The 26849-nt window shown below is 45.1% G+C and overlaps 1 protein-coding gene across 1 annotated transcript in view; it reads left to right on the plus strand.

Annotated features, from left to right (window-relative positions):
• Positions 1-26849, plus strand: part of LOC147685121 (unconventional myosin-Ig-like) — a 1601091-nt gene that overhangs the window by 182638 nt on the left and 1391604 nt on the right. Inside the window, exon 4 of the mRNA XM_086941006.1 lies at positions 7515-7680. Within this exon, the coding sequence (XP_086797132.1) occupies positions 7515-7680 (166 nt within the window). The remainder of the gene's footprint in view (positions 1-7514; positions 7681-26849) is intronic.

Below are 26849 nucleotides of genomic sequence, written 5' to 3' on the forward strand. Positions count from 1 at the left end.
CTCCTCTACATGACCGAGGATGCTCCTGACATTGTCGCGAAATTTCCAAACCTCTTCAAGGGACTAGGGAAACTTAACCATTTCAAAGTGAAACTGCACATCGACGAACGTGTGACACCCGTTGCTCAGCATCATAGGAAGGTACCTTTTCGCTACCATCAGCTACCCGCTAAGAGAGCTCACACATCAGGGTCAACCATTTGCATGGTCTACTACGTGTGAACGAGCGTTCGTCGAGATCAAACAGGCTGTAAGCTTAGCCATAAACCTCGCCTATTTTGACACCAAGAAAAGAACAGAAATCACTGTTGATGCCAGCCCGGTAGGTCTAGGCGCCATCCTGGCACAATATCGAGAGGACTCGGATCAGCGGCACATCATCGCATATGCCAGCCGCAGCCTCACAGACCCCGAAAAAGCATACTCTCAACCAGAGAAGGAGAGCCTGGCAGTGGTGTGGGCATGTGAGCATTTCCATCTGTTTGTCTATGGGAAACATTTTATGATCATCACAGACCACCAAGCACTCGTCACCATCTTCGGCAATCCCAACGCCAAGATCCCACCACGTATCGAACGATGGGGACTACGCCTCCAGGATTACATCTACACTATTATCCACAAACCAGGGAAAGCAGAAAACCCAGCCGACTATATGTCCTGACACCCCCAACCAATCACCGGTGTCGCGCACTCCCTGGCGGAAGAATATATTAATTTTGTTGTTGGCACCGCTTGCCCACCTACAGTCCAGCTGGAAGCCATTCGGGAAGCATCAGCACAAGACCCAATTCTGCAAGATGTCATGGACCGCATACGCAACAATTCCTGGCGCCATGTAAAGGACGTTTCTCAAGAATCCACTCAGCACGCCCGTGACCTGATAGCATTTAAACATGTACAAGACGAACTGTCCATCAGTGACGATGGCCTACTCTTGAGAGCGGGGAGGATTGTAATACTACAAAGGCTACGTCAAGGGGTGATCAATCTCGCCCATGAAGGTCACAGAGGCACAAGTGCCACAAAGCAGGCCCTGCGAGAACGTGTTTGGTTCCCCACATTGGATCAAATGGTGGAGACAACTCTCAAAGACTGTATGACATGCCAACTAGTGAGTCGTGAAGAACCGCCGGCTCCACTCCAAATGTCAGAACTGCCCGAAGGAGTATGGCAGCAAGTCGCCGTCGACTTCTTTGGTCCATTAAGATCAGGCCAATACATCATTGTCGTAATGGATGAATACTCCCGATTTCCATTTGCACATCTACTGTCATCCACCAGAGCAACCACAGTGATTCTAGTGCTTGACGAAATCTTTGCAGCATGGGGTATCCCGCTGCGAGTCAAATCCGACAACGGGCCCCCATTCAACGGCCATGAATTTACAGAGTTTGCAGAACATCTCAATTTCAAGCACCAGAAAGTCACACCGCTATGGCCCCAAGCCAACGGCATGGTGGAACGCTTTATGGGAACTCTGAAAAAGGCAATTCAGCAAGCTGAGTTAACTCACCGAGACATCCAGCAAACCCTGAATGAAGTACTGCGGGCATATCGCACCACGCCGCACAGCACCACCAACCAGTGTCCAGCCACTGTGATGCTAGGAAGAACCCCCCGCACTCGACTGCCCATGATGAACAGCACACTTCAACCACGGACTGTAAATATCGACCATGACACACTGGTCAAGATAGACCATGAAAAGAAGCTGAAAATGAAAGCATACGCTGATCGGCGTAGACGAGCCAGAGACACTGACATCCAGGAAGGAGACTGGGTGATAGTCCGGAGCGACCGGAGAACCAAAGCAGACAGTCGCTATCTCGATCTCCCTCTCCGGGTAAGCAGACGAAAAGGGACTATGATCACGGCAAAAGCTGGCCACAAGCAAATCACTAGAAACATATCACACTTCAAGAAATGCAACCTCAATAGTCACCACGAGACCCAGTCACGTGAAACCTCGACCGACTCGACGGGTCAAAGTGACAACAGTGACCGCAGTCACTACAGCCCCGAGAGATCTGACAACAACACAGATCATCACGCCAGGGCACCAGAGCAACTGAACCGCCCGAGACGACAAGTTAAAAGGCCAGCACGACTCATCGAAGAGATATGAGAGACAGTAAGACTTTGTACAAAAGGGGGAGGTGTCATATCGTTATGCCTGACCTCTGTCCAGGGACAGGGCAGGCAAGTAGGAAGGGGCGGGGGAACAGGAAACAGGAACCGGAACTGGGGAAGTTAAGTTAGTTGAAAGCTGGTAGCAGGGCAATAAAGAAGTGTTACCCTGAAGCTCCGACTCCAGTGTCTTTGTACAAAGGGGTAAGCGACAATGCGGTGCAGGCTCCAGGCTGGATCTGTCATGGCAGTGTCCCTCCTTCAGTTGTCGCCAAGTGAAGTTTTTGGAGTGCCACCCTACAGCGCATGTTGTGCCAGAAAAGTTCTCTCATGAGCTTCTCAAGTGTATGAAAGAAAGATTTAAGGATGTAGAAGATTGGCAAAATAATACTCTAAACATTTTGATAAGGTCTTTCTGCCCTGCAACGTAACGTGGGAATGATTTTCAAAACGTTGAGGACACTGTTCAGGTAGGGTTACCATCAAACAAGTCAACAGGTTTGCGGTAAACCCGGATACCTAAGTTTCAGAATGTTATGGGTTGTTAGGTCAGGTTGGCGCATCCGAGATGGTAGGCAGGTTCTGGGACAGCAGCATCAAAGACGTGGAGGCATGTCACAAAACCGGTCAAATATGGGTGCTGTATCCGGGGGAATTGCGTGTATGTCCCGTAGGTATAGGAATAAGTTGTCGGCATAGAGTGAGACCGAGTGCAACCCATCTCCTAGCGGGACTCTCCAGGCTTGCTCTTGCACACAAAGGGCGGCTGCTATAGGTCCAATGGCCAGGGAAAAGAGTAGGGGAAACAGTGAGCATCCTTGTCAGGTTCCTCTATCGATTGTGATAGGAACAGAGATCAGGGTAACATTCATAACCAGTGGAATACATTGGGTTGTAATTTTTACTCAGTCATAACAACTACCATGACTTACATTGCTCTTAGGAGTGCATTAACCAAGTACAAAAGATTTGAGGTAACCATAACAATTGGATCATATATGCCTGAATGTGGTGATACAAGTTCATATACTTTGATACATGCTGAAAAGAGTGTCATATTTGGAGGCCCGTCTAAAGCACTGTCTTTTGCTGTATAATATCACACTCAAAACAAGCCTCGGCAAAGTCAAGATGCCGTTTTTACTTTTTAGTTCTGTCATGGTTATTGCAAAACACTACTGTTTGTGAAGCTGCTGGGCCCTCATCATTCCAAAAAAATGGAGTAAAGGAAAAAATATTTTTGGTCCTAAAAGGCACACACTACCATAGCAATTCCTGGCACAAAAGAGAACTACTTTGCGTGTGTGTGCATGTGCTCCTTGTTAAAGGGAGGAGAGGGTAATATAGACAGACAGACAGACAGAGATAGATAGATAGATAGATAGATAGATAGATAGATAGATAGATAGATAGATAGATAGATAGATAGATAGATAGATAGATAGACAGCACAGCACAAATTCAAATAGTAATATAATAGTTAAATATATAAGCATAACTTACAAGAGCACTGAAAGGAAACTAGAAAGACATACAAGCAGGACATACAGACTAAATTGCTTTACAAGTATTGTATTGTATTATATTGTAATTGCATTATATAGTTCTTACTACCCCTGAAGAGGCGTTGGAGCACTTTTTCAGTATAGCTGTAGCCCTCAACTAAAATACATATAGGAGTGCAGTTATACATGCATTTCATTGTGTGCATTCTAAAAACAGAATTACTTTAGAAAGAATAGACTCAAATGGGCACAATCGTGTATACTCTTAAATAGTAGCAATCAGGTAAATAAAGATACAGCTCCAAAAGGAATTTAAAACATTGTTTGCAGGAAGTAGGTACTGATAAAGCTGGCATGTGTCCTGTGCTGTGACGAATGGGTAGAAAGTGTCCTGCTATCACATCAGGTTCTAAACGCAAAGACAGCACTAAAGTAATAATTATGTACAAAAATAAACTCTGACACTGAGGGGAACTACCTTTTGTGTGAATGTGCTATTTGTGAAAGAGCAAAATGCAGTCAATCAAAGTAAAGTTAGCTAGTGGCTAAAGTAGGCCTACCCACTGCCTCAAGCTGTATGCTGTAGTTGGTGTAACCAAAATACGAATGACCAATGGATGAAAAGAGCTGACTAAAAGCCCCTGTAAGTAAGTATATTATACATATGATTTTTATAAAATTAAATTGTCTTTGTTAACACCAGACCTAAAAACAGATGCAATGAGCTAGCTATGCAGAATTTCTCTTTTCATTGAAAATTACTTTCCACAATTTACAGAGTTTCTGGCCCACTTGGTTAGATGACCTTTTTCTTTGCCCCTCACACTTCTGCATGTGGGTGATCCAGTGCTGCTCTCAAACAACCCCTCAAACTATCACAAAATACTTAGGAGCTATCACACTTTACTCGTCTGTGGAGCCCATAGCACCGCGAGTCACTCATTCACGCAAATCACACCGCTCCCAAAATCAGTGAGACTAGAAGGTGAGCTGCTGGGCAGCGGAGTACCCTATTAATGTAAAAATATAACTTCTATACATTATATACATATGCATATATGGACGTCTCCATTGTCTTTAGATTCATAAGAAATAACACCAAGGCACCCCACTGTTTTGGTCGATGGACCAGCTAGTAGAAGTCAGTTAATGGAAATCAAGACCAGCTTAATTTACTATTTCTCATTTATCATTATTTCTCTTAATATTTCCACTATTATGTCATGACTTCATTTATTAAATTTTAACATTTTAATTCGTAAAATTTCTGATTAAAACATTTCTATAGATTTATTCAAGAAGAAAAATGAATTCAATACATTTGACATTTATTAATAAAACACATTTTACAAATAAGAAATTTGAATAACATATTACCAGGTTTGTCGAAGAAAAAGACAGGAATAAACAACAAAAGTTCCCAAAAAACTCACTCTCTATCTTCCTCGATGTCTACCTCCTATCCGGACTCCGTATTCAATTCTATACCCCATCAAAAGTTAAAGTCAGGAAAAATGTCAAAGTCTTTTGCACCCAAAAATCATTCAGTCCGACAGCATGTCGTGGTGCGAGTAATAATTTCAGGAACAGCTTTTTTTTTTCTCTCTCGTACTGGCTTTTTTATACCCTTTTCCACTAACTATCTAACTAAAATTTGAAACTTTAGGGTCCATACTCATCCCTCATTGGTCCATTAGAGGGGTGGTGAAGATCACCTCATCTCGTTATTGTCCAAATTTTGCACTGTCATTTCCACATTTCTCATGTGGTCAAAATTGTCCATTTTGGTACTCATCATCCTGTCCTTGTATTGTTTATACATCATGTAGTTACTTCACTCAATTTTCCCAGGCTCACAAACTCGAGCAACTCTTTGGCATCAGTCCGTTTTTCCAGGCCAGGCTGACCTTGACACCAGTAGCCCAGTCACAGGCGTTCATACATCTCTCGAGCACAGTCGCGCATGCGTAGAGCCATACTTTCTCGAAGTCTCGCAAATCAGCCATTTTCTGGCTAGGCCTCACAGGCCGAAATTGGAAATAATATGAAAACAAACACAATAGACGTTAGATTTTAGAATTAAAGCCCTTCTGTTTACCTCCCAACATTCTAAGTTTACCCTGTTAAAGGTTACCTAGCGGAAAGCAACACAAATGCATTGTTTACTTAGCAAATGTGTTCGTTTTGCCACGAAAACACTCACAATATGCACAAATGCATAGCTCTATTTAACTAGAAGCGTAATTGCACTATATTAATATGACATCTTTACATAATTAATACATTAAGACTGCAAAAATAAGCAAATTAGTTTCCCACGTGTACTTTTTCTGTGTGTGCTTTTCTTTTTTGTTGGTTAGTTATAACACTTCACACAATTAATACATGTTATGGTTATGGGAACGTAATTCACAAGGGGTACCCAACATTTTTTGTCATTCCCCTGTTCCATTATGGGCTTGCCTTAGGAGCTATCAGTATCAGTATCAGGCAATGAATTATGAAAGCAGACCGTGTCCTCATATTCTCTGTCTCTTACTTAATAGGTTTGTTTCCATACATTCATTCTCTTCCTGGGTTGGGAGTATGTCAGTAGCGTAGCCTACGATTGAACTATGGAAAAATGAAGATGTTCCTTGGTGTCACCTTTAACAGGAGCATGTTCGTCTTCGGACAAATGTAGGCAGAAGAAGATGAACGCCATTCAGTGTGGTTAGGCAATCCAAGATTTTGGTGTGGTTTCTTGGACCATCCAAGCAGAAATGGTCCGGGTATTACATACTTCCATCTGAAACTGTGCTTTGTGTTGACTGATTACATATGCTAAGGACACATGAGAATAATAAGATGAACTATGACCAAGCTCCACATGTTGACTCTACTTCTGTTGGTTAGAATGTGCTCATTTGTTGACTTGTTACGAAGTAATAATGGGCCCCTTGATTGCTATAGTCTGTTCTTCTGTCCAGTTTGACAGTCGTTGCACGAGTACATCACTGTCTTGGTATCATGGGCAGTGGATGTGTAATGGCAAATCAGGGCTGAAGACAGACAATCTATGCCAAACAAATGGGTATTTTAGGCAGATTTTCAAAATGTCTCCCTGGGACCGTATTAGGCATTGTCATTGTTTGCACCAGGCGCACCTTTTAAAAGGTGCGCCCAGCACAAACAATGACACTGCACCCTACTACGATGTATGCACTGCCCCCAAGGCAGCCGCAAACTCATTCATGTGAAAACACGGAGCGGCTGCTAGCAGGCACCCCGTGTTGTCACAGTGCAGGTGGCAACCCGCCTGCACTTTTGAAGGGGATTAGAGATCACGGGTGCAGTCAGTGACAGCACCCGCCTGCAAGGGGATGTCTGGACAGCCCAGAGGACCCACTTTCTCCCCTCCAGAGGGTTGCTCTCAGAGGGCGCACTCACAGTGCACCCCCCTGAGAGCTTCTTTGCCTCCGCGCTCGCGTCTGTAAAATGGCATTGACGCAGAGGCAAAGGAATTCCCTCATTTGCATAGGGCACGCCCCTATGCAAATGAAGGGTTGCCCCCTGAAGGCAGCGCTGGTGATTTAAGTGCCCCAGCGCTATCGGTATCACTGAATGAGACACACAAGCGTCAGCACCCTCTCCTGTAATACCAAAGTTCCCCAGGGTGTGCAAAGCGGGCGCAAACTCCCATTGCACAACCGGGGCACATACTGCAATATGGCCCCTGGTGTTCAAAGGCTCTTCTGATGCATTGCTGGCGTTACAAAGGCCGATTGAGTATATTTCTGATGTTGGACTGTCCAGGTTGATGGGCATGCGTCCCATCACCAAAACTACATGTGTTCTTCTTTCTCATTCCATCTTGTTTATTTTTGCTTCTGGTCCCAGAGTGAAGAATGTGCTGTTGAAATCTAACTGCGTTCTGGAAGCCTTCGGCAATGCCAAGACCAACCGCAATGACAACTCCAGCCGCTTCGGCAAGTACATGGACATCAACTTTGACTTCAAGGGGGACCCCACAGGCGGGCACATCAACAATTACCTACTCGAGAAAGTAAGTCAAAGCCACACCAGGCTCTCTCAATATGTGCATGTCATCCTAAACTTAATCCAGTGCTCCAAAGAAAGAACATGCTACACTGTAGTAATTAGTGCAGGTAAAACACAAAACCGGTCCTGATTACACACTCCTGCACTAACTCATGACAGTCTTATAGATATTATTCAGTTGTAGGTTTTGGTTTATATATCATCATGGTAAGTAGGTGTGGAGTTAAGAATAACACATCTATAATTATCTGTATACACTTATCTTCATGACATAGTAGCGGTTGACATTCTATATTTGATATTTCTGTAGGTTGATATCAAACCTCTGTATTTTGGCCTTCAACCCTCTTCTCCACTATGCATATACTAGATATGTTTTAGTTCAAACATACAGTGGTATTGGCACATGTTTCAGAGCTGGGGTACTGCCACCAGATTTACATCACCTAAAGCACAGGGAATGTGCACATTCCAAGCATTGAAGCAAGAGGTACACCATTTTAACAGGAGAGTGATAAGGATGTGGTATGTGGTGTATTTTGGAGCACGCTTTCACAAATATATTTTTCACTGGAAAGGCCATTTGCACGGATATGCATTATCACTGATACAACTATGTAGAGCACAAGCGACAATGTGTGGAAATCAGGTTTCTGTGAGTAATTATAATTTGAACATTCTTAAGTGTTTTGATCCTATTAAAAATGTTTGTTTCCATTACACTTCAGAATTACAAAAAATGCATCATGTGTGCTTTTTTAACTGCTGACTATTTTGAAACATTCGTTCAGTTCCTTTACAGGTATTTAAAATGTGTTGCATTACCGAAAAATAACATCCTACAGTCTTTTCTTTCACACTCCTTGTACTCCAGAAAGATTGTCATATAGTTCTCTAAACAAAATCCTCTCACTTTATTGTCAGAGAATAAAAAGTAAACACCAACCCATATGTTGAACAATAAGCAGCATTTTCTTAGAAGAAGTACCCTGGCAGTTGACCTCTGTGTTTGTATGCCCAGCAAACATGACAAGATAAAAAGAACATTTAAATGCATCTTTATCAAGCATTCACCTTCTTAACTCCAGCACAGTTATTTCTGGGGGTCCTGTAAGACCCCCAGACCTCCACTTCCAGCGCCTATGCCATCATACGCTGGTCAGTGTCTATTGACCTTGACCCTTCCCTATATTGTTCTTCCTTTTTAAATAATCCATAGCAAAATAAAGATTTGAATATAATAATAATCGCTTTATTGCATGATTAATTAAAACCTTTGCAAACAAATAAAACATGTGTTCAAAAACAACTTCATTAAATAATGCTAAAAATTTCAAATGTACAGTAACTTCGTAAAATTGCAAGAGAATAAAAACTAGATTTGAATATAGTCTGTTGACGCCCATCCCTATATTATATTCCAAATATTGTACATTGCAATCACTAATTTCTCCCACTCCTACTCCTACTCCTACATTTGAATTTTTTGTCCACCTATGGGACCTTCATAATTAACATGCACTTTGAATATTTTTCTTCTTCATGTGCGCTGCATATTTGTGCCTATAGCAGTTTTGATTTAGTAGCTCATCCAGCACATTACCCCCTTTTTGCAGCAGTAAGTGGCCAAACAGGGAGTGCTTGTGTTGAACCTTCTATCATCCCATGATATTTCGTGCACATTAATATCAAGGACAGCAGATGCAACAAGAGTATTTTTACCTTAAGACTTTTAGGGAGCTACCTTTCTCTGTGCAGATATGTGGAGCACATTGCTGACTTTCTTTGCAGGGATTGGAGGGAGGAGCTTTTGAAAATTGGAAGAGGAGGCGGCGTTGTCCCCAGTCAAGTTACAGATGCTGCTAAATCTAGATCAGTCAATGAGTTTCATGCCAGCCTTATTATGCTTACTTACTACACTGAGGCCGGATGCACAGCAGAAGAGACTACACTTTACCTTGTTAGAACCCCTTTCAGAGGGCCATGGGGCATGCAGGGGTTAAAGGCCCAACCGTGGTGGTTGAGGCCTTTTACCCCTGACATCCTGGGGTTCGAACTACTAAGGTGCCTGATCAACAAGGTCAAGTACACCTGCACTTGACTCTTAGTGGTAGCTGTGGCCGAGCAGTCAAGGCTCCCTCGGGTATGTAGATACCAGTCAATGAAGCTCATAAATCAGAAGGCAAACAGTGCGAACAATAAATCAATGTCTAGACAATACTCACTTTTCTAATAAAAGAAGTGTTTTATTTCTAACACTACACATACAAAGGTGTACGACATTCAGAAGCAATGGCACCCCCCCATTAAGGTTGGCCCACTAGTAGTTATAAAGCAAATCCCTGTCACACCCTCCTTCATGTAACATGTTTTGGATTATTTCTAATTCACCGAAGGCTGCATCCAGGGCCGGACTGGCCATAGCAGGCAACGAGCATTTCCCCGGTTGTCCGCCAGGGTGGGGGCCCCTGAGGGCATTTATTTTACCAAGGGCTGGATAAATCGGCCCCCTGTATCTAAATCGGCCAAAACCGGCTCTAGTAAACCGCTTGGCTGCACCTCCCTCCCCCCAGGGGGTCCCGGCCAAGCAGTTTTCCAGGGCCGGTTTCGGTTCCCAGTCCCCCCCCCTGGCTGCATCCAGGGAATGCACCTCTGCAGTAAGATTGCTGTCCCTGATAGCCTCTAAATCCTCGAGTAAAGGAGCCTCTTGTGATACCTTGAACACGGCCAGGGAACCGACTCCTTGGTCTCATGGCCATTCCAGAAACACGCTCCTGAAACACTTTCTTAATCTCCTGCTCCTTAAAATGCTGTTAAAGTGTAGGCCGACCAAACCATCATGCGAATGTAGGTTTCTCCAACCGAGCTGTGTTGCACATCCGAGTTGGAGAAACATCACAGACTCCCAGGCACTGTCTGTGCGGCAAACCATACAGCTCAGACCAATCCTGGTGCTGCTCTCATGCTATTGAGTTATAGAAAGCAATGGTCCCTATTTTCAGAGGAAGCATCACTTATATACAAAAATCATACTCTAAATAGGTAGTATGTCTTTTGTCCAGCCGGACAAGAATTTATTTTGCAAATATATATAAAATTAAATTATTAGAAACATTCAATGACAAGTGGGCACAGCCGTGACCCACGAAACAGTGAGAGAACAAAACGAAGCACAAAGTGAAATACAAAGTGAAATACGTCTGTACACTCCTATTTGAAAGTTTTAACAGGCTAAGATCGTTTTCTTATACACCATTGCACATTACAATATTGCATAGTCATATTGCATATGGCGTTTTTTGGTGTCACTGTCAAATAGGAGTGTACAGACGTATTTCACTTTGCCCTTTGGCCATTCTGTGCTTCGTTTTGTTGTCTCACTGTTTCGTGGGTCACGGCTGTGCCCACTTGTTATTGAATGTTTCTAATAATTTAATTTTATATATATTTGCAAAATAAATTCTTGTCCGGCTGGACAAAAGACATACTACCTATTTAGAGTATGATTATTGTATATAAGTGATGCTTCCTCTGAAAATAGGAACCATTGTTTTCTATAACATGATACTGCCCAAGGTCCCTATACTATACCTTTTGGGTTCCCTTGTTTTTTGTAACAACTCATGCTATTGAGAGCAGCACCGGGATTGGGTGGGGAGCCTGTGCTGGTTTCCCAAGGACTGCTGGGACACTATCAGAAGAGAAGATGAACACTGAGGTAGCCGACAGAGGCAGAACATGTACATTAAAAAAAAAGTTACAATTATTTCTCTAATCCCCCGTTCCGTCACCCTCTCCCCGGCCTTCCACTTGAGTTTTGCAGCAGCCGCCACTGCCCAATTCACGCTCTCCCTCACATGTCCCTGATTAAAGGGGGGTAGATCGGAGCATATTATTTCAAACATACAATTTAGAGGTTAACTTGTTTACTGTCTGTCAGTAAGAGCACTGCTACTGAGAAGGGCAGATTCTGCTGAGAAGTGCCACCTTTGCTTCGTTTAACATCCCGTACTCTAGGCCTTGTAGCATCTGCCCTTTGAGAACACTGGTCAACACATTGGACAGTTCCAAGGCTTCAGTGGGAGGGGGTGGACGAGAGACGCTAGCAGAACTGTGAGCCTTGATTTGAGGCTCCTGCTATGATTGAAGAAGCTTCATCTTTTGACACATCTGCAGCGTCGATGTGGGTAGTAACAGCCCTATATAAGGCATGATGAAGCTGGAGACCATGTACGGTCTGGGTATCAAGAGCAAATGGGCAAATTAGTTTGGTCTTCGGGTGTCCATCTGCTAAAAAATTCTGTTGCCCCTTCCTCTTTTTTGACCCAGAGCTGTATTACTGTTTATGTGTCTCTGATATTAAGGCTTAGTTTGGGAAGTTGCTGCAGTGACTACACTTGCAGTCTGACTCCATTTGGGCATCTTCAGCGGAGGCAGTGAGTCAGAAATGTGCACTCTAAGCTCTCAGGGAGTTCACAACAGAAACCGAGGGTTAAATATACCTGCAGCGCCGCAGTTGTAACACCCATGCAGCACGGCGTCACGTTTCTTCACAGTGCTTTAGACACAACACAAAAGTGGCATGCAAATAGAAATTAAGCCAATGGGATGTTCTACCTCAATTTATCTGCCCAGGCTGGAAATACCTATGTGCAGCATGGGCCTGTGCGGGGCCATGAGCAGCTGGAAATGAAGCAAAGCAGAGGCGCAGACTGTCGCCTTCGCTGTGACACTAGAAGGCTCATTCAGACGCAAACTGTGAAAACACCTGAACCGCTGTGGATAACATCTGCCCATATGGTCAGGGACTACCAAACATCCCCTCCCCCCGCCTTGTGTTTAACCAAAATTTATTAAAGATGGACACGAGAGGGACTTCTTTGGAGGCGGGGGTTGTAAAACCCCCGGCTGTATTTATTAAACATAAAATCAAATAAAAATTGAAATAAACAAGGGGCCCTTGCACTCTGCGATGTTTAGTGACGTCATTGTGCACGTGCGGGGTGGCCAACCAGCCTAAAGAAAGATTGACTCCCCCCTCTCCCGCACCCATCCAGCCAACCGGCTGTACCGCCCCTGGAGTCTAGGAGAGACCGCCTGTCTCTCCCCTTGGGCGACCCCATTCAAGAATGACGCCGCCCTCTAAGGACCTTAAATTTACTGCTCACCAATCATGACCTTACCGTCTGACCAAGGAATAGCAATAAATACGATGATTGATGACCTGTAAACGGGAAAAAGTTCGAAGGAACAAAAATAATCGTACGAAACACACGTCATCCATTTACCTTGGGAAAAATATATGTACAACTTTCATAACACAATAACCAACATCTGCCTTAGGGGATGGTGGGTGGGGAAAAAGATTACAGCCTCCTAGAGGCTGGGTGGGGCAGACCGGGGAGCACAGGTGAAAGAGGCCGACTCCTGCGCTCCACGGCCTTTTAAACCCCCTTACTGTCCAGGCCGGTTCTAACTGGCCTGACCTCTGCTCCCCAGTGACCCAGAAGCAATTCTATTGCTTCAGGGCCACTTTGGAGCCCTTGTGGCCAATCCGTGATGAGGCACGCCCACCGCGTCTTAATGAGGCGACGGGGCACGCCCCACCACGAAGAGCAGGTGGGGGAAGGGGGGCGGGTGCCCCGCCATATGTGTGGCGAGGCTGATACCGGCCCCGCCTTTCTCTATGGCCAGGGACTACCGAACATCCCCCTCCCCCGCCTTGTGTTTAACCAACATTTATTAAAGATGGACATGGGAGGGATTTCTTTGGAGGCGGGGGTCGTACAACCCCCATCCGTATTTTTTAAAACATAAAATCAAATAAAAATTGAAATAAACAATATTTACACATTTTTACGCAGAAAACATAGCAAGACATTTGATTACAATTAATATATACAGATATCAGATGGCTAATCTTAACATACTTCTAGTACAAGGTATTTCCTATCCGAATCTAACATCTGAATCATAATCATACATTAATTACTTTTCTGCGTATCCTATTTGGGCCTACAGCAAGGTCTCTAACAGGTGTCGGATCCTTATCAATTAGCCACGCCCTCCCGTAGGTGTGCGCATACGCAGAGGGCCCGTTTACCGTGAGGGTACTTCCCCCCTGGTTACCCTGTACGCTCTATTAACTCCATTAAAGGGGGCCCTTGTACTCTGCACCGTTTAGTGACGTCATTGTGCACGTGCGGGGTGGCCAACCAGCCTAAAGAAAGCGTGACTCCCCCTCCCCCGCACACATCCAGCCACCCGGCTGTACCGCCCCTGGAGTTCTAGGAAAGACCACTTGTCCCTCCCCTTGGGCGACCCAATTCAAGAATGGCGCTGCCCTCTAGGGACCTTAGATTTACTGCTCACCAATCATGACCTTACCCCTACAGGCCAGCGTAGTTGACCGACTATCTGGCCCCCCTACCCTCCTACACTGAAAGGTCATGCCCTGCCTTAAAAACCCATTAGCCAAGCCATTATTTTTTCTAGCCCGACTATCAGGCCCCCCCAAAAAACTCACTGACTGGTCATGCCCTGTCCCTATACACAACTAACTAGACCTAAGGATCCTCCTGACGATTTCATTCCCTACTCTGGACAGACAGACGCCATCTTTTTAAGAAGCCCGACTCCTCAGATTCACCCAAGGACTATAGACTGCTGGTGTAAAGCCCTAGATAGCCTCACTAGTTTGTTACTAGGTATTCCACAGAGTGGCTCAATGCCCTCCCAGAGACAGTTTCCCCCCTTTGGCATACCTGGAGTCTGTGCCAGGGCGCATTAGATAGCCTCACTCATCTGTTATTAGTTATTTAACAGCGTGGCTCTGTGCATTCAGAGACGTCGGCGCCAGACGTGGCAAAAACCAACCCACTTCAGAGGTTAGTGTTCCTGACCAACCCCTTCCACCCAGTCATTCCCCAAACGTGGACAGCCAACCCTACTTCAGTGATTAGTGGTCCTGACCAACCCCCCCTTCTACCCAGTCCTGCTCAAGTTGCAGGATCCTAATGCTAGGGCTGGCCTACTCATAGGGACTTGACACACCGTCTTGGAGCCACTACTTGGCCTCAATCAGTAGCATCACGGTGCACCGGATATTCACGTCACCCCTGCCAATGCTAATCATTGCTGGTGCAACTGTACCATTGTAAGGCTACCCAAGGAATGCCCCAAAGGCCTGTCGCTCTCCTATAAGCATGTCATGGACACCGTGAACTACCTATCCTGACCACTATGTTCTGGGGTAGGCTCTGTGCAAGCCTACCCTCCTACCACGGAGCCTCCCAAAACTACGCAGTGTCCGTTATGAAGGCGCCCGCGAGCACAGGCGCCGTCATAGCAGATAACCGTTTCACAACAAGGGTGTTGTTGTGTCGCCTCCGCCCGTAATACCTGTGCTCCGGTCAAGCTGTCACGGTATACACCTGTAATGCAGTGTACTGCTAATTTACCACACCTGGCAACACAAATGGGTGACAACTATACACTTCAACTATAATGCATGGGGAGCACCTTCTCATGCTGGCACCGCTTGAGCCTTTGAATTGATCGCCCATCACACTTGATGCCGTCGCTTGCCACTCACATTCCGGATCTACCTGTCTCCTTGGTTGTCCACCATTTTGCAGTCATAGCGATGTGGAGCACTTCCCAGGCGTCAGGCGTGAATCCAGTCATACAAAAAATGAAAATCAAAGATATATGATTAGTACCTTGCTTTTATATGACCAAAAATGTCACTAGTCAGCGCTACTTCGTGAGACTGTACCCCCTTTTTCACCAACACCCCCAGCTTTAGGGTGCATAGGTACTGTTGTGACTCCACCCGGCCACATATTTAGCCAGCCAACCGATGTATTGATACTGCGTGATACTACACCTGTTTTAGCTGGTACACCACCATGCCCCATAATTCGCCGGCCGACAGATGCATTGATACTGCGCGCTACTACACCTGTATCCAATCGGTTTGACACCATAGGCCCCCCAGAAACCCCAAATGTGCACCAGCCCCAGAGGGAGGTGTTCCAGTGTGGCACAACATGAATACCTGCTTAGTTGTTCAGGCCTAAAGTCGTCAGTAATGTGTGACCACAGACATATCTCTCACTTGCCTAAAAAAAAGAAAAAACACAGGGTGTTGTAAAGCCTCGATGCGAGGCCGCCCCCAGCGCCGATCGATCCTCCACGAACTCAGGATCGGCGATGGTGGGTCACCACTGTGTCCTCGGTGTGAAATCCTCCTCACAATGCTGATGCCAGGCTCCAGGCATGAACCGTGTTCCAGGACCTAGAAAACAAAACAAGAAAAAAGATTACAGCCTCCTGGAAGCTGGTGGGGCAGACCGGGGAGCGCCGGTAAAAGAGGCCGACTCCTGCTCCCCAGCCTATTAAACCCCCTTACTAGCCAGGCCGGTTCTAACCGGCCTGACCTCTGCTCCCGGAAGCGATTCAATTGCTTCCGGGCCACTTTGGAGCCCTTGTGGCAATCGGTGATGAGGTGCGCCCACCGCGTCATAATGAGGTGACGGGGCGCGCCCCACCACGGAGAGCAGGCGGGGGAAGGGGGGCCAATGCCCCGCCATACTTGCGGACAGGCCGATACCGGCCCGCCTTTCTCGGGGCTTTGCACCAGGGCCCTCATGTATTAAGCTATTTTACGATCGGAAAGGCTCCAGTTCGTGAAATCAGAGCCTTTTGTGCTGCAAAATGTCATTTTGGTATTCACCGAGCCCAAATTGAAGTTTGGCAACTAGTCACTGAATCCCAGTTTGGGGATACATGCAGGGGGGTATTAAGGGCGTACCTTACAGATACCGATTCCTTCAGGTATGTATGTTTTACAGCCTAGATCCGATCGCAAATCATTAATATTTTACCAACTTCTCAGAATAGGTGGTAAGTCATTGACTAACACAAAGGGGTCCCCTGGACCACATGCCTGATACTCATAAAAAAGGTGCAATTTTCCATTCTTTAAAACTTTGTGGCTAATGGCCTGCCTTAATTAAAACCAATATATGTGTTATTAAAAAACAAATCACAGACATGGTAGTCTGCTGACCCCTGCAGTCCACTATGCCTGTGAATGTAGCCAATCGTAGTGGATCACAGTTTGCAACCTCCCTCATGCATATTTATGAGGTCGGTTGAATTGCAACCCACTACAATTCAGTATATTGTGACCCGACCTATTAGGTCAGTTTTAAAAATACCAATGTATTCGGTAAATATCGGCACCCAAATTGCGACCACTTCCACCAAATGCATTTTAGTACATTCCATTTAAGAAATCGTAAATTGCAATTCCTTATTTGTTGCAATTTATGATTTCTTAAATAGAATATTTGTACATGAGGGCTCAGATTAGTATGTCCAAAAGAATATGGAATCACATACGCAAACTGCATTAGTTTGTTTGTTATTACTCACAAATACCTGGTGGCCACTGGCTGTGCAAAGAAGCACAATAGTGAATGGTAAAGCCATAATCTCCACTGGTAGCACGCCTGTTACATCACAGGTGTATCACCCTAGGCACAACCAGCTCTATTAAATGATATTGTTCATTCAGTAGTTCGATTAATCAAAGTTCTTTTATTCTTATATCCACATGTTAATTCACATTTAATTCTTATTTGATCATGTTAGGCGTAAGTATAAATCATTCCTCATTCCAATGCATTTCGGTGCATTCAGGCACCTTCATCAGGGAACGCCTGAAAATTAAACAAATAACACACTTTGTAATCATAAGGTTCCATTCTATCTCACTTGATAACTTCTATTGTTAACGTGCAAATTAAATGCTATACTTTCTCTTCGGCATTTCTATGTATACTCCCTTAATATATGAGATATGCATCCAGTGTGACACCCACTATGTTTGTTCTCGGCTAAATTAGTTTCCATATTCGGACCCTCCAGTGCCAGCCTAGGCGTCCCCACAGGGGAAGTGACGACACCAATATCCTTATTTACAGTACGTTGCTCCGAGCCAGCCCCCGTTGTCGTATTCTTATCTTTAGACTTTTCCCATAAATGGAATAACTGACACTGGCCCTTTAGTTGCAAGTTTTGGACATCCTTGTTTCGAAGTGGGTTAGATTTTGTCTTTGCACACGCCTTCCTACCAAAAGTCTTCCTGAACGAAGCTTTTTAGCTGTCATGTTTATTTTGAAAACAGGGAGAAGTTGAGTACAATACTAAATACAGGCTGATAAATAAATAAAATAACACTATAAAAGTTTAAGCATAAAAAACTATAAGGAGCTGAAAGTATCCTAAAAAAGAGTCAATGTCTATGCCAAAACGAGGAAACAAACAATATAATAGAACAGACGAATAAGAAAATGTAAATAAGTGGGCCCAGCCCAGCCTACTTCGGCCTCAGAGGGCCCGCCCTTTGCCCGGGCTTAGCCCGGCGCGGCTCCCGCGCGCTCCCGCGACGCGGGGAAGGTCCGGGATTTAAAGCGCCTCCGGGCGCAAGGCTGACGTGGCGGCGTTCCGCCAATCAGGGACCGCAAAGGAGCCTGGTAGATGAAGTCCTGCTGTCCCCTCCTCGGCGGCCGCTAACGATTGTGGAGTGCGGCGGCGAGGGGCCCAGCAATGCGGGAGATGCGGAGTTCTTGTCGGCCAGGTACAAGTGATTGCCCTCAAAGTTTTGTGCTAACACCCACTCTGCCGGGAAGGTCCGTGAAAAGCGCCTCGGGGCGCAAGGCTGACGTGGCGGCGTTCCCCCAATCAGGGACCGCAAAGGAGCCTGGTAGATGAAGTCCTGCTGTCCCCTCCTCGGCGGCCGCTAACGATTGTGGTGTGCCGCGGCGAGGGGACCAGCAATGCAGGAGATGCAGAGTTCTTCTCGGCCAGGTAGAAGTGATTGCCCCCAAAGTTTTGTGTTTGGTTTTGCTTCTATTGCTTCTATGCAGACTGAATGCAGACTAAATGCGTAATGAGAGATGAGTTAACAGGGGACTTTCAGGTTTAAGTAGCAACAGCGCTGGGTATGCAGGGGGCTCACCGTTCAAATCCGCTGCCCGGTCGCTTTCCTTCCCCGAGCTTTTCAGAGCTCCACTACCGCCGTCTCTGCTGCTGCCGTTTTTATCGTTTTTTCTTCTCCGCTCGGCTGCCGTTGCCAGCCACCACCACGAGCGCGGCACGATGCACAGACCCCCCCCCACGGAACCACAGAGTCACAGACTGTTGGAGACGCCGCCACCACCGCATCGCTCCTGCTTGCGGCTCCCGACTCGCGGTCACGTGATCTCGCTCTCCCTCGTTCTCGTTCTCGCTTGCTCGCACAGACGGCAAAAGGTCAGTCAGTGATTAACTCACAAGTCTGTGAGGGAATTAATCCAACACAATTTACTGCTTCCCATAACGATAAGTCGCCCGCTCTCAGAGCTGAGTGTGTGCAGCAGCATAATATTTCTTCAAGGTCTGAGATCGACTTGATACAAGAACTAGCAGGTGGTTTCCACCCAATGGAAGGAGGTAATGAGGACTCTCAACTGCTAGATATTGATTTGGAGCTTTGTGGGCGGTACTTAGTAGATGGATCTTTGAAATTATTTGAGGCCACTAAGACACCGTTCATCTCTACTCCGTCAGGCCTTCAACTCTATAGTAGTACCCCTTCTGTTAAATCCCCAAGACATATCCATGCAGTCCAACATCTCAAAGAGTCCCGAGCTGAACATATTAGGTATTCATCCAACTTCCTTCCCCTGTCCAGATAGACCTGACAAACCCATCTCCGAGTCCCTGATTGCTTTAGAACATCTGCTGTCCTCTATATTATTGTTGTTGGGTAAATTTGTGGGTAGTTCTGACTGTGTCCTGGAAACAGTTACCCAGATACTGAAGGTCCCATTAAATAAATCTTTGGAAAAGGTACCTTGTTTAGATCTTCATGTCGGTTTGCTAGGGCCCAAATCCTGTACAGATATCTCGCCAGGAACTAAGCCCTTAGACTCTTGGCATAACTCAGCCCAGAATGCTCCGGCTGTTTCTGTTAGAAACGAGCTACTATCAGCCCCTAAATCTTCTGCTTATAATTGTATTGTGGAATCTGATCTTGAAGTTGTAGAGGAAACCGGTGAAGCAGTTGATTTAAAACCTGATAAAGAGCTCTTCCCTATTTATGTCCAAGAGACAAAGGAGAAGGGGGAAAAAGTAAAAATGGAAAAGTCTAAAACGATTAGAGGAAAAAAGAGAAAACCTATCCGCAGATATAGAAAAAAGATGCAGAGACAAATAATTTTTGAGGATTTTCAAGACTCGCATATTAAGAGTGATGTAAATAACTCTCTGCCCATTACTGCTGTGATTGAAGATGGAAATCTGAGGCAGGGTTCAAATACGCAAATAGACGACGATCCAGTTCCTCCCTTAGAGTACAATGACATCATCCCCAGTTGTACGAATCCCAATTTAGGAAGTCCTAATATAGGTTTGGGGAGGTCAATGAATCTTATTCCGATAGTGAAGATGATAAAACCTGCTCCTAGCGTAGCATCTGCCCTTAATCCAACGGCTCCCTCTTTTTACGCCTCGGTAGAAGGTGCAGCATGCTCTAAAAAATCCTAGGTAAATCTCACAGAGGAAAGTATAGACACGCTGACGTTAGACTTCCTCCCTCTCTTTGATCCTGACTTAATACTGAATAGAACTTTGCTTCTTAAATGCTTTAAAGAGATGGAGAGTTTGAAGTTAATCCAATCTAATGGCATTGATTTGGTCTCTATTTTGAGAGTTGAGGCTGGGTCGTGCATCAGGGTAAGGTTCTATTCCAAACTTATTGTGAACCTTATTTTGAAGCAAGCTGAGAGCTTTCAGAGTCATGGGATTGACATAATGCCTCTTTTCTCCAACTGTAGAGACGGCTCCTCAGATAGGAGGTCTATGGGCTCGAGACAAGCCAGTCCTCCTATCATTTTTGAGGATTTAAAGATCTGCATTTCTAAATCTAAACGGCTAGTGACACATGTTACTCCTCCCTCTTTATCCACAAACAGTAATAAAGTAGAGGACAGTCAGCAATGGTATTGGTTGCCTGGTGCTCTATCAAGTAAATCAACTGACAACCCGAAACTATTTTCTCATCTTTAGCAGCAGCCTAAAAATTCTCTCTTGGAACGCTGCTGGAATCAATAACAGTCCCGAAAAGTTGCAGTATCTCTATTCCCTGAAGGCTAGTGTGATCTGCATTCAAGAGACGTGGTGTGTGGACAAAATGATAGTGGGGAGGGATTATTTTGTCCTGGAAGGAGGGGCTTCCCCCTCTAAGAGAGGGCACGCTAAAGGGGGAATTGTGTGTCTGCTCTTTAATCGGATAAAGTGGAATTATTCCCACCACTTAGATCCTAGCAACCTTTTCCAGGCAGTGACACTGTTTAGTCTCGACAATGTGGAAAAGAAGAACCCCCTGGTAATAATAAATGCTTATATCCGCCCGATGATTGTTTTAATGTAGTATTAAAACAAGTCTTTGCTTTTATTAAACAAATCAAGGATACAGTTCCCACCCCCCATGTAATCTTATTGGGAGATCTTAACTGCAAATTCTCTAACTCAAGCTTGGATCTATTTAGAAACAAGTTCAAAGAGGAATCCTTTCAGATTCCACAAGCTCTTTTCCCAGTTAAAATTAGAACAAATAAGAGAGGGAAACTGCTCCTGGAAGAACTGTCCGAAACAGAGGGTATTATAGCAAATGGAAGGCTTCCTTCTAATACACCGGCAAACTTTACGCACAAATCCAATCAAAGTGAGTCGATCTTGGATTACGTAATCATTGAACATTGCTTCTTTTACCTCCTGAGAGATCTGGCGGTCTCTCAGACTTTTTTCAGTGACCATAAGGTGATCACTATAACCCTCTCCATAAACCCTCCCAATGCTGACCCTTGGTCCCTCAATGGTGACTCGGTCAACTTTAGTAATAAAACAGGAAGATGTTTTTGGACCTCAAAAGCCATGAAGGGCCTGGAGCACATCCTGGAAAAAACAGTAAAAGATCTTCATAACTGGCAAGGGGCTGAATTACTTCATTTTGAGGACTTTATGAAGGAGATCACTTTAGCCGCAAGAAAAATCTAATTTAACCACAAAAAAGACCATACTCCTCAAATCGATCATCCTCCTAAATAAGGAAATAAATAAGCTGGTGAGGGAACAATATTTGTACAGATCCCCTGAAAGATACCGTAAAATAGTCCTCTTAAAAAGAAGGAGACGTAGGGCCAAGATTAAAATAAAAAAAGAAAAAGAGGATTCTTTATGGATCAATTTGCGAGAGGCCGTAGTTAACGGTCACGCAAGATTATTCTGGTTTCTAATCGGGGAGGGCTGTGGTACAAGAGTCAGTCCCTGTCCAATCCCCATATCTGAACAATTTTGGGTCAATTATATTGTTAATTTATATGCTAGTAATGGGCCGGTGGCCGAGTATGAGGGATCCTGTAATGATAGTAATTTTCCAATAGATTTCCCTTCAGAAAAAACTATTCAACTGGCCATAAAGGAACTGCGCCCTTCTGGTGCAATGGGGCCTGATGAGCTCCCGGTATCCGTTTTGAAACAGGACTCAGTCGCCTGGAGCAAAATTCTTTTTTTCATATTTAAGTTTTGCTTCATGAGTAAAACTATTCCCTTGTCCTGGAAAGGGAGCATATTGGTGCCTTTGTTTAAGAAGGGCGACAGGAATGTACCCAAGAATTATCGCCAAATCGCCCTGCTCGACGCAATTGGTAAAATCTTCTCCAAATGTCTCTTATACTCGATTAATGATTGGGTTGATAGGAATCATATATTACCCTTAGAACAGACAGGCTTTCGTAAGAGACATGGCACCCTTGACATCCTTTCCGCACTTCAGATAATCTCTGATAAATATGTAAGGGTTCGTGGGGGAAGAGTCTTTGCGGCGTTTATAGATTTCTCCACAGCGTTTGATAAAGTGGATTGGTCCTTGCTGTGGAGAAAGTTATCTGCCCTAGGCATGCCCCATCTCCTGTTAGATTTGGTTCAGGCTCTCCACTCAGACACATGGTGCCAAGTCCTACAAGGTGGGGAAAGGGGGTTATCTCAAGTCATTCCTACCATCAACGGACTAAAGCAGGGCTGTCTTTTGGCTCCTCTGCTTTTTTCCCTGTACATCTCAGATCTCCCTATGTCTTTATCTGCTTGTGATGGTATCGCCCCTATATTGGGGGGAACTCCAATCTCCTGTTTGCTATATGCGGACGATATCCTTATATTGGACTTAACGCCCAAAGGGTTAAATAATCGTCTGCAACTTTTTGCAGAATCCCACCACTTGAAGATAAGCGCTGCTAAAAGTAAAATTATGTGTATTTCAGGGAGGAAAAAATCAAAATATGAGAACTTTGGTTGGTCAGTAGGAGGTCATAAGCTAGAGGTGGTAAAGTCTTATGTCTTCCTGGGGAAAATAATATCTGATAACCTAAGTGACAAGGCCCACATTGATAATAATACCCGGAAGGCCCTGTCTCAGGGTAAAAGTTTGAGCACATTATACTCTGCCACTGGGAGAAGACATTTCTCTTACTTGCTAGAGGTCTTTCGGGTGAAAATCCTGTCATCCCTGTTGTACGGAATTGAAATAATCGATTCAGGGCAATGGGGTTTTTTACACGTCGCAGAAGGAAAAATTCTACGGTTATTAGCCTCTACTAACACCGCCTGTACAGTGGCAGCCCTGAGACTTGAATTCGGCATCCGTAGTAGTTGGGTGCAGGGCTTGGCAGGGTTAGTGAGTTGAGTAGCCAGTCTGGCTAGAGGGGAAGTGGGGACTCTGAGACACTTGATGAAGAATGAATTGCTGGGCACCCTAAGGGAGTTCTCCTTAATTGTAAAGAACTTTAGAAGGGCTGTTGCCCTCCTACAATTGGAGGAGAGTACGCTTTTTACTCTGTCTGCCGGCCAGTTAAAATTACTTTTGAAACAAGCCTCGTGGGATCTCAGTTTAAGGTTGGACAGGGAGTCCATTCTTGCAAAGAAGGGAGTCTCTCCTCTCACTGATACTTACGTATTAAAACATATGCAACCCTATGTCGCCTGGAACCTAACCCACGTCATACGGCTGTTTTGGCTTTTCCTGAGCGGGATCTGTTACCCCTAAATAATCTTATGGCTAGGTGGTATGGTTGTTCGGCAATTTGTAATTTTTGTAATTTGTTTACCCAGGACTGTATACACGTTCTTTTTATATGTCCTGTACTTCGATCATTTCGGCGTAAGTGGCTGAGACAAATATGCTCGAAATTAAACATTCTTACTGCCAATTCCTTCTTACACGCTTTATATAATCCTCCCAATGAAATGTTTTGTTTTAGCATTTTTAACTTTTTTTAAAGTTTCTTAGATATTTATTAGATGGTCCTACTAACTATATTGTGCTGATTATCTTGTATTTTGGTAAAATTTGTAAATGTCTTTTGCTTTTGAACGAGTATTCTGTATTGTGTATCTTTTTATGTGGACCTCTTTGGAGTTCCAAAACATAATAAAATAAACTTGACAAAACTTGACAGGGACATGAAACAAACCTTGACCAGTTGAGTCTTCATGTTCTAAGTGGAAATATCTGGAGAGTCCATCTCCATTGCCATGGTCAGTTCCAGGTCTATGTTCCACTGTAAAGGCCATACCCTGTAGGGAAATGGACCACCTGAGTAGTTTGGGATTTTCACCCTTCATCTGATTTAGCCACAAGAGGGGCTTATGGTCTGTCTGAATCTTGAAGTGAGTACCAAACAAGTATGGCCTCAGCTTCTTCAGGGCCCAAACCACAGCAAAGGCCTCCCTCTCAATAGCTGACCAACGTTTCTCTCTAGGGGTCAGCCTTCTGCTAATAAAAGCAAAGGGCTGGTCTTGACCATCTTTATTCAATTGTGAAAGAACAGCTCCCACACCCAACTCAGAAGCATCTGTTTTGACAATGAATTCTTTGGAGTAATCTGGACTTTTCAGAATAGGTGCAGAGCACATGGCTTGCTTCAGGTCATCAAATGCCTTCTGACAGCTTACTGTCCACTGAACCTTTTTTGGCATTTTCTTAGAGGTTAAGTCATTAAGTGGTGTCACAATGGACCCATAGTTCTTAACAAGCTTTCTGTAGTAACCAGACAGGCCCAAGAAAGCTCTGACCTGTGTCTGGTTAGTTGGAGGAGTCCAGCCATTTATGGTCTGGATCTTGCTTTCCAGTGGTTGAACCTGACCTCCACCTACAAGGTGGCCAGGTACACAACCTTACCCTGCCCTATCTGGCACTTAGTAGCCTTGATAGTTAGGCATGCCTTTTGCAAGGCCTCCAAAACATTCCTCAGGTGGATCAGGTGATCCTCCCAAGTGGAGCTAAATACAGCAAAATCATCTAGATAAGCTGCACAACAGTCATCCAGACCTGAGAGAAATTGGTTCACCAACCTTTGGGAATTGGCAGGTGCATTATTTTAACCAAAGGGCATCCCCACACATTGGCAATGACCTCCTGGGGTCGAAAATGCTGTTTTGGCTTCTGCATCATCAGCTAGCCTGATTTGCCAGTAGCCTGCTGTCAGGTCAAATGTGCTCAAAAACTTGGCAGAAGCCAATCTGTCAATGAGCTCATCTGCCCTGGGTATTGGGTGGGCATCTGTCCTAGTGACGGCATTGAGACCTCTGTAGTCCACACAAAACCTCATCTCTCTCTTACAATCTTGGGTGTGAGGCTTTGGCACAAGGACTATTGGACTGGCCCAAGGGCTCTCTGAGGGCTCAATAACTCCCAACTCCAACATCTTTTGGACCTCTGTCCTAATACAGTCCCTGACATGGTCAGGTTGCCTGTAGATTTTACTCTTCACAGGAAGACTGTCTCCAGTGTCCACCTCATGGGTGCACCAGTTTGTCTGACTTGTGGTCAGTTAAAACGTATGCCCATAGGCCTGTAGAACTTGCCTGCAGTCCTGTTGCTGCTGGTCAGTGAGGCTGCCTGCCAAGGCTACTCCATCAACTGAACCATCATCAGGGTTCTCAGAAAGCAGGTCTGGGAGAGGGTCACTCTCCTCCTCCTGTCCCTCATCTGTAGCCGTGAGCAAGCCTATGTCTGCCCTTTCAACATATGCCTTCAATCTGTTGACATGAAGCACCCTGTGGGGACTTCTGGGAGTCCAAAGATCAACCAAGTAGGTTACCTCTCCCTTTTGCTCAACAATAGTGTGGGGTCCAGACCATTTGTCTTGGAGTGCTGCTGGGGCCACTGGCTCCAACACCCACACTTTCTGTCCTGGCTGGTACACAGTCAGCACAGCCTTTTGGTCATGACAGGCTTTTTGAAGTTCCTGGCTAGCCTCAAGGTTTTTAGAAGCCTTCTTCATGTATTCGGCCATCCTGGAGCGGAGACCAAGTACATAGTCCACTATGTCTTGTTTAGGCTTTTTGAGAGGTAACTCCCATCCTTCCTTCACCAGACATAGGGTTCCCCTCACAGGATGCCCAAACAGAAGTTCAAAAGGGCTGTAGCCAACCCCCTTCTGTGGGACCTCTCTGTAAGCAAACAGAAGGCAGGGCAGAAGGATGTCCCATCTTCGCCTAAGCTTTTCAGGTAAACCCTTGATCATGCCCTTTAAGGTCTTGTTAAATCATCTAATCAGACCATTGCACTGTGGATGGTAGGGCGTGGTGAACTTATAGTTCATCCACACTCTTTCCACATAGCAGTTAGGTACCCAGACATGAGGTTTGCACCTCTATCTGAGACAACCTCCTTCGGAAAACCCATTCTTGAGAAAACTCCCAGGAGGGCTCTTGCCACAACAGGTGCTGTTGTGGTCCTTAGGGGAATAGCTTCTGGGTATCTGGTGGCATGATCCACTACCACCAGAATAAACCTGTGCCCAGATGCTGTTTGGGGATCCATTGGTCCAACAATGTCTATCCCAACTCTTTCAAGGGGGACCCCCATAACAGGTAGTGGTATAAGGGGGGCCTTTGTGGTGCCACCTGATTTGCCACTGGCTTGGCAGGTGACACAGGAGCGACAAAACTCCTTGGAATCTTATGACGTGGGGCCAGTGAAAGTGAGGGACAAGCCTGTCCCAAGTCTTATTCTGGCCAACACGTCCTGCTAAGGGAATATCATGGACTAAGGTAATAAGG

The sequence above is a fragment of the Lissotriton vulgaris genome, chromosome 10 (assembly GCF_964263255.1).
Source record: "Lissotriton vulgaris chromosome 10, aLisVul1.2, whole genome shotgun sequence".
Taxonomy (NCBI): Eukaryota; Metazoa; Chordata; class Amphibia; order Caudata; family Salamandridae; genus Lissotriton; species Lissotriton vulgaris.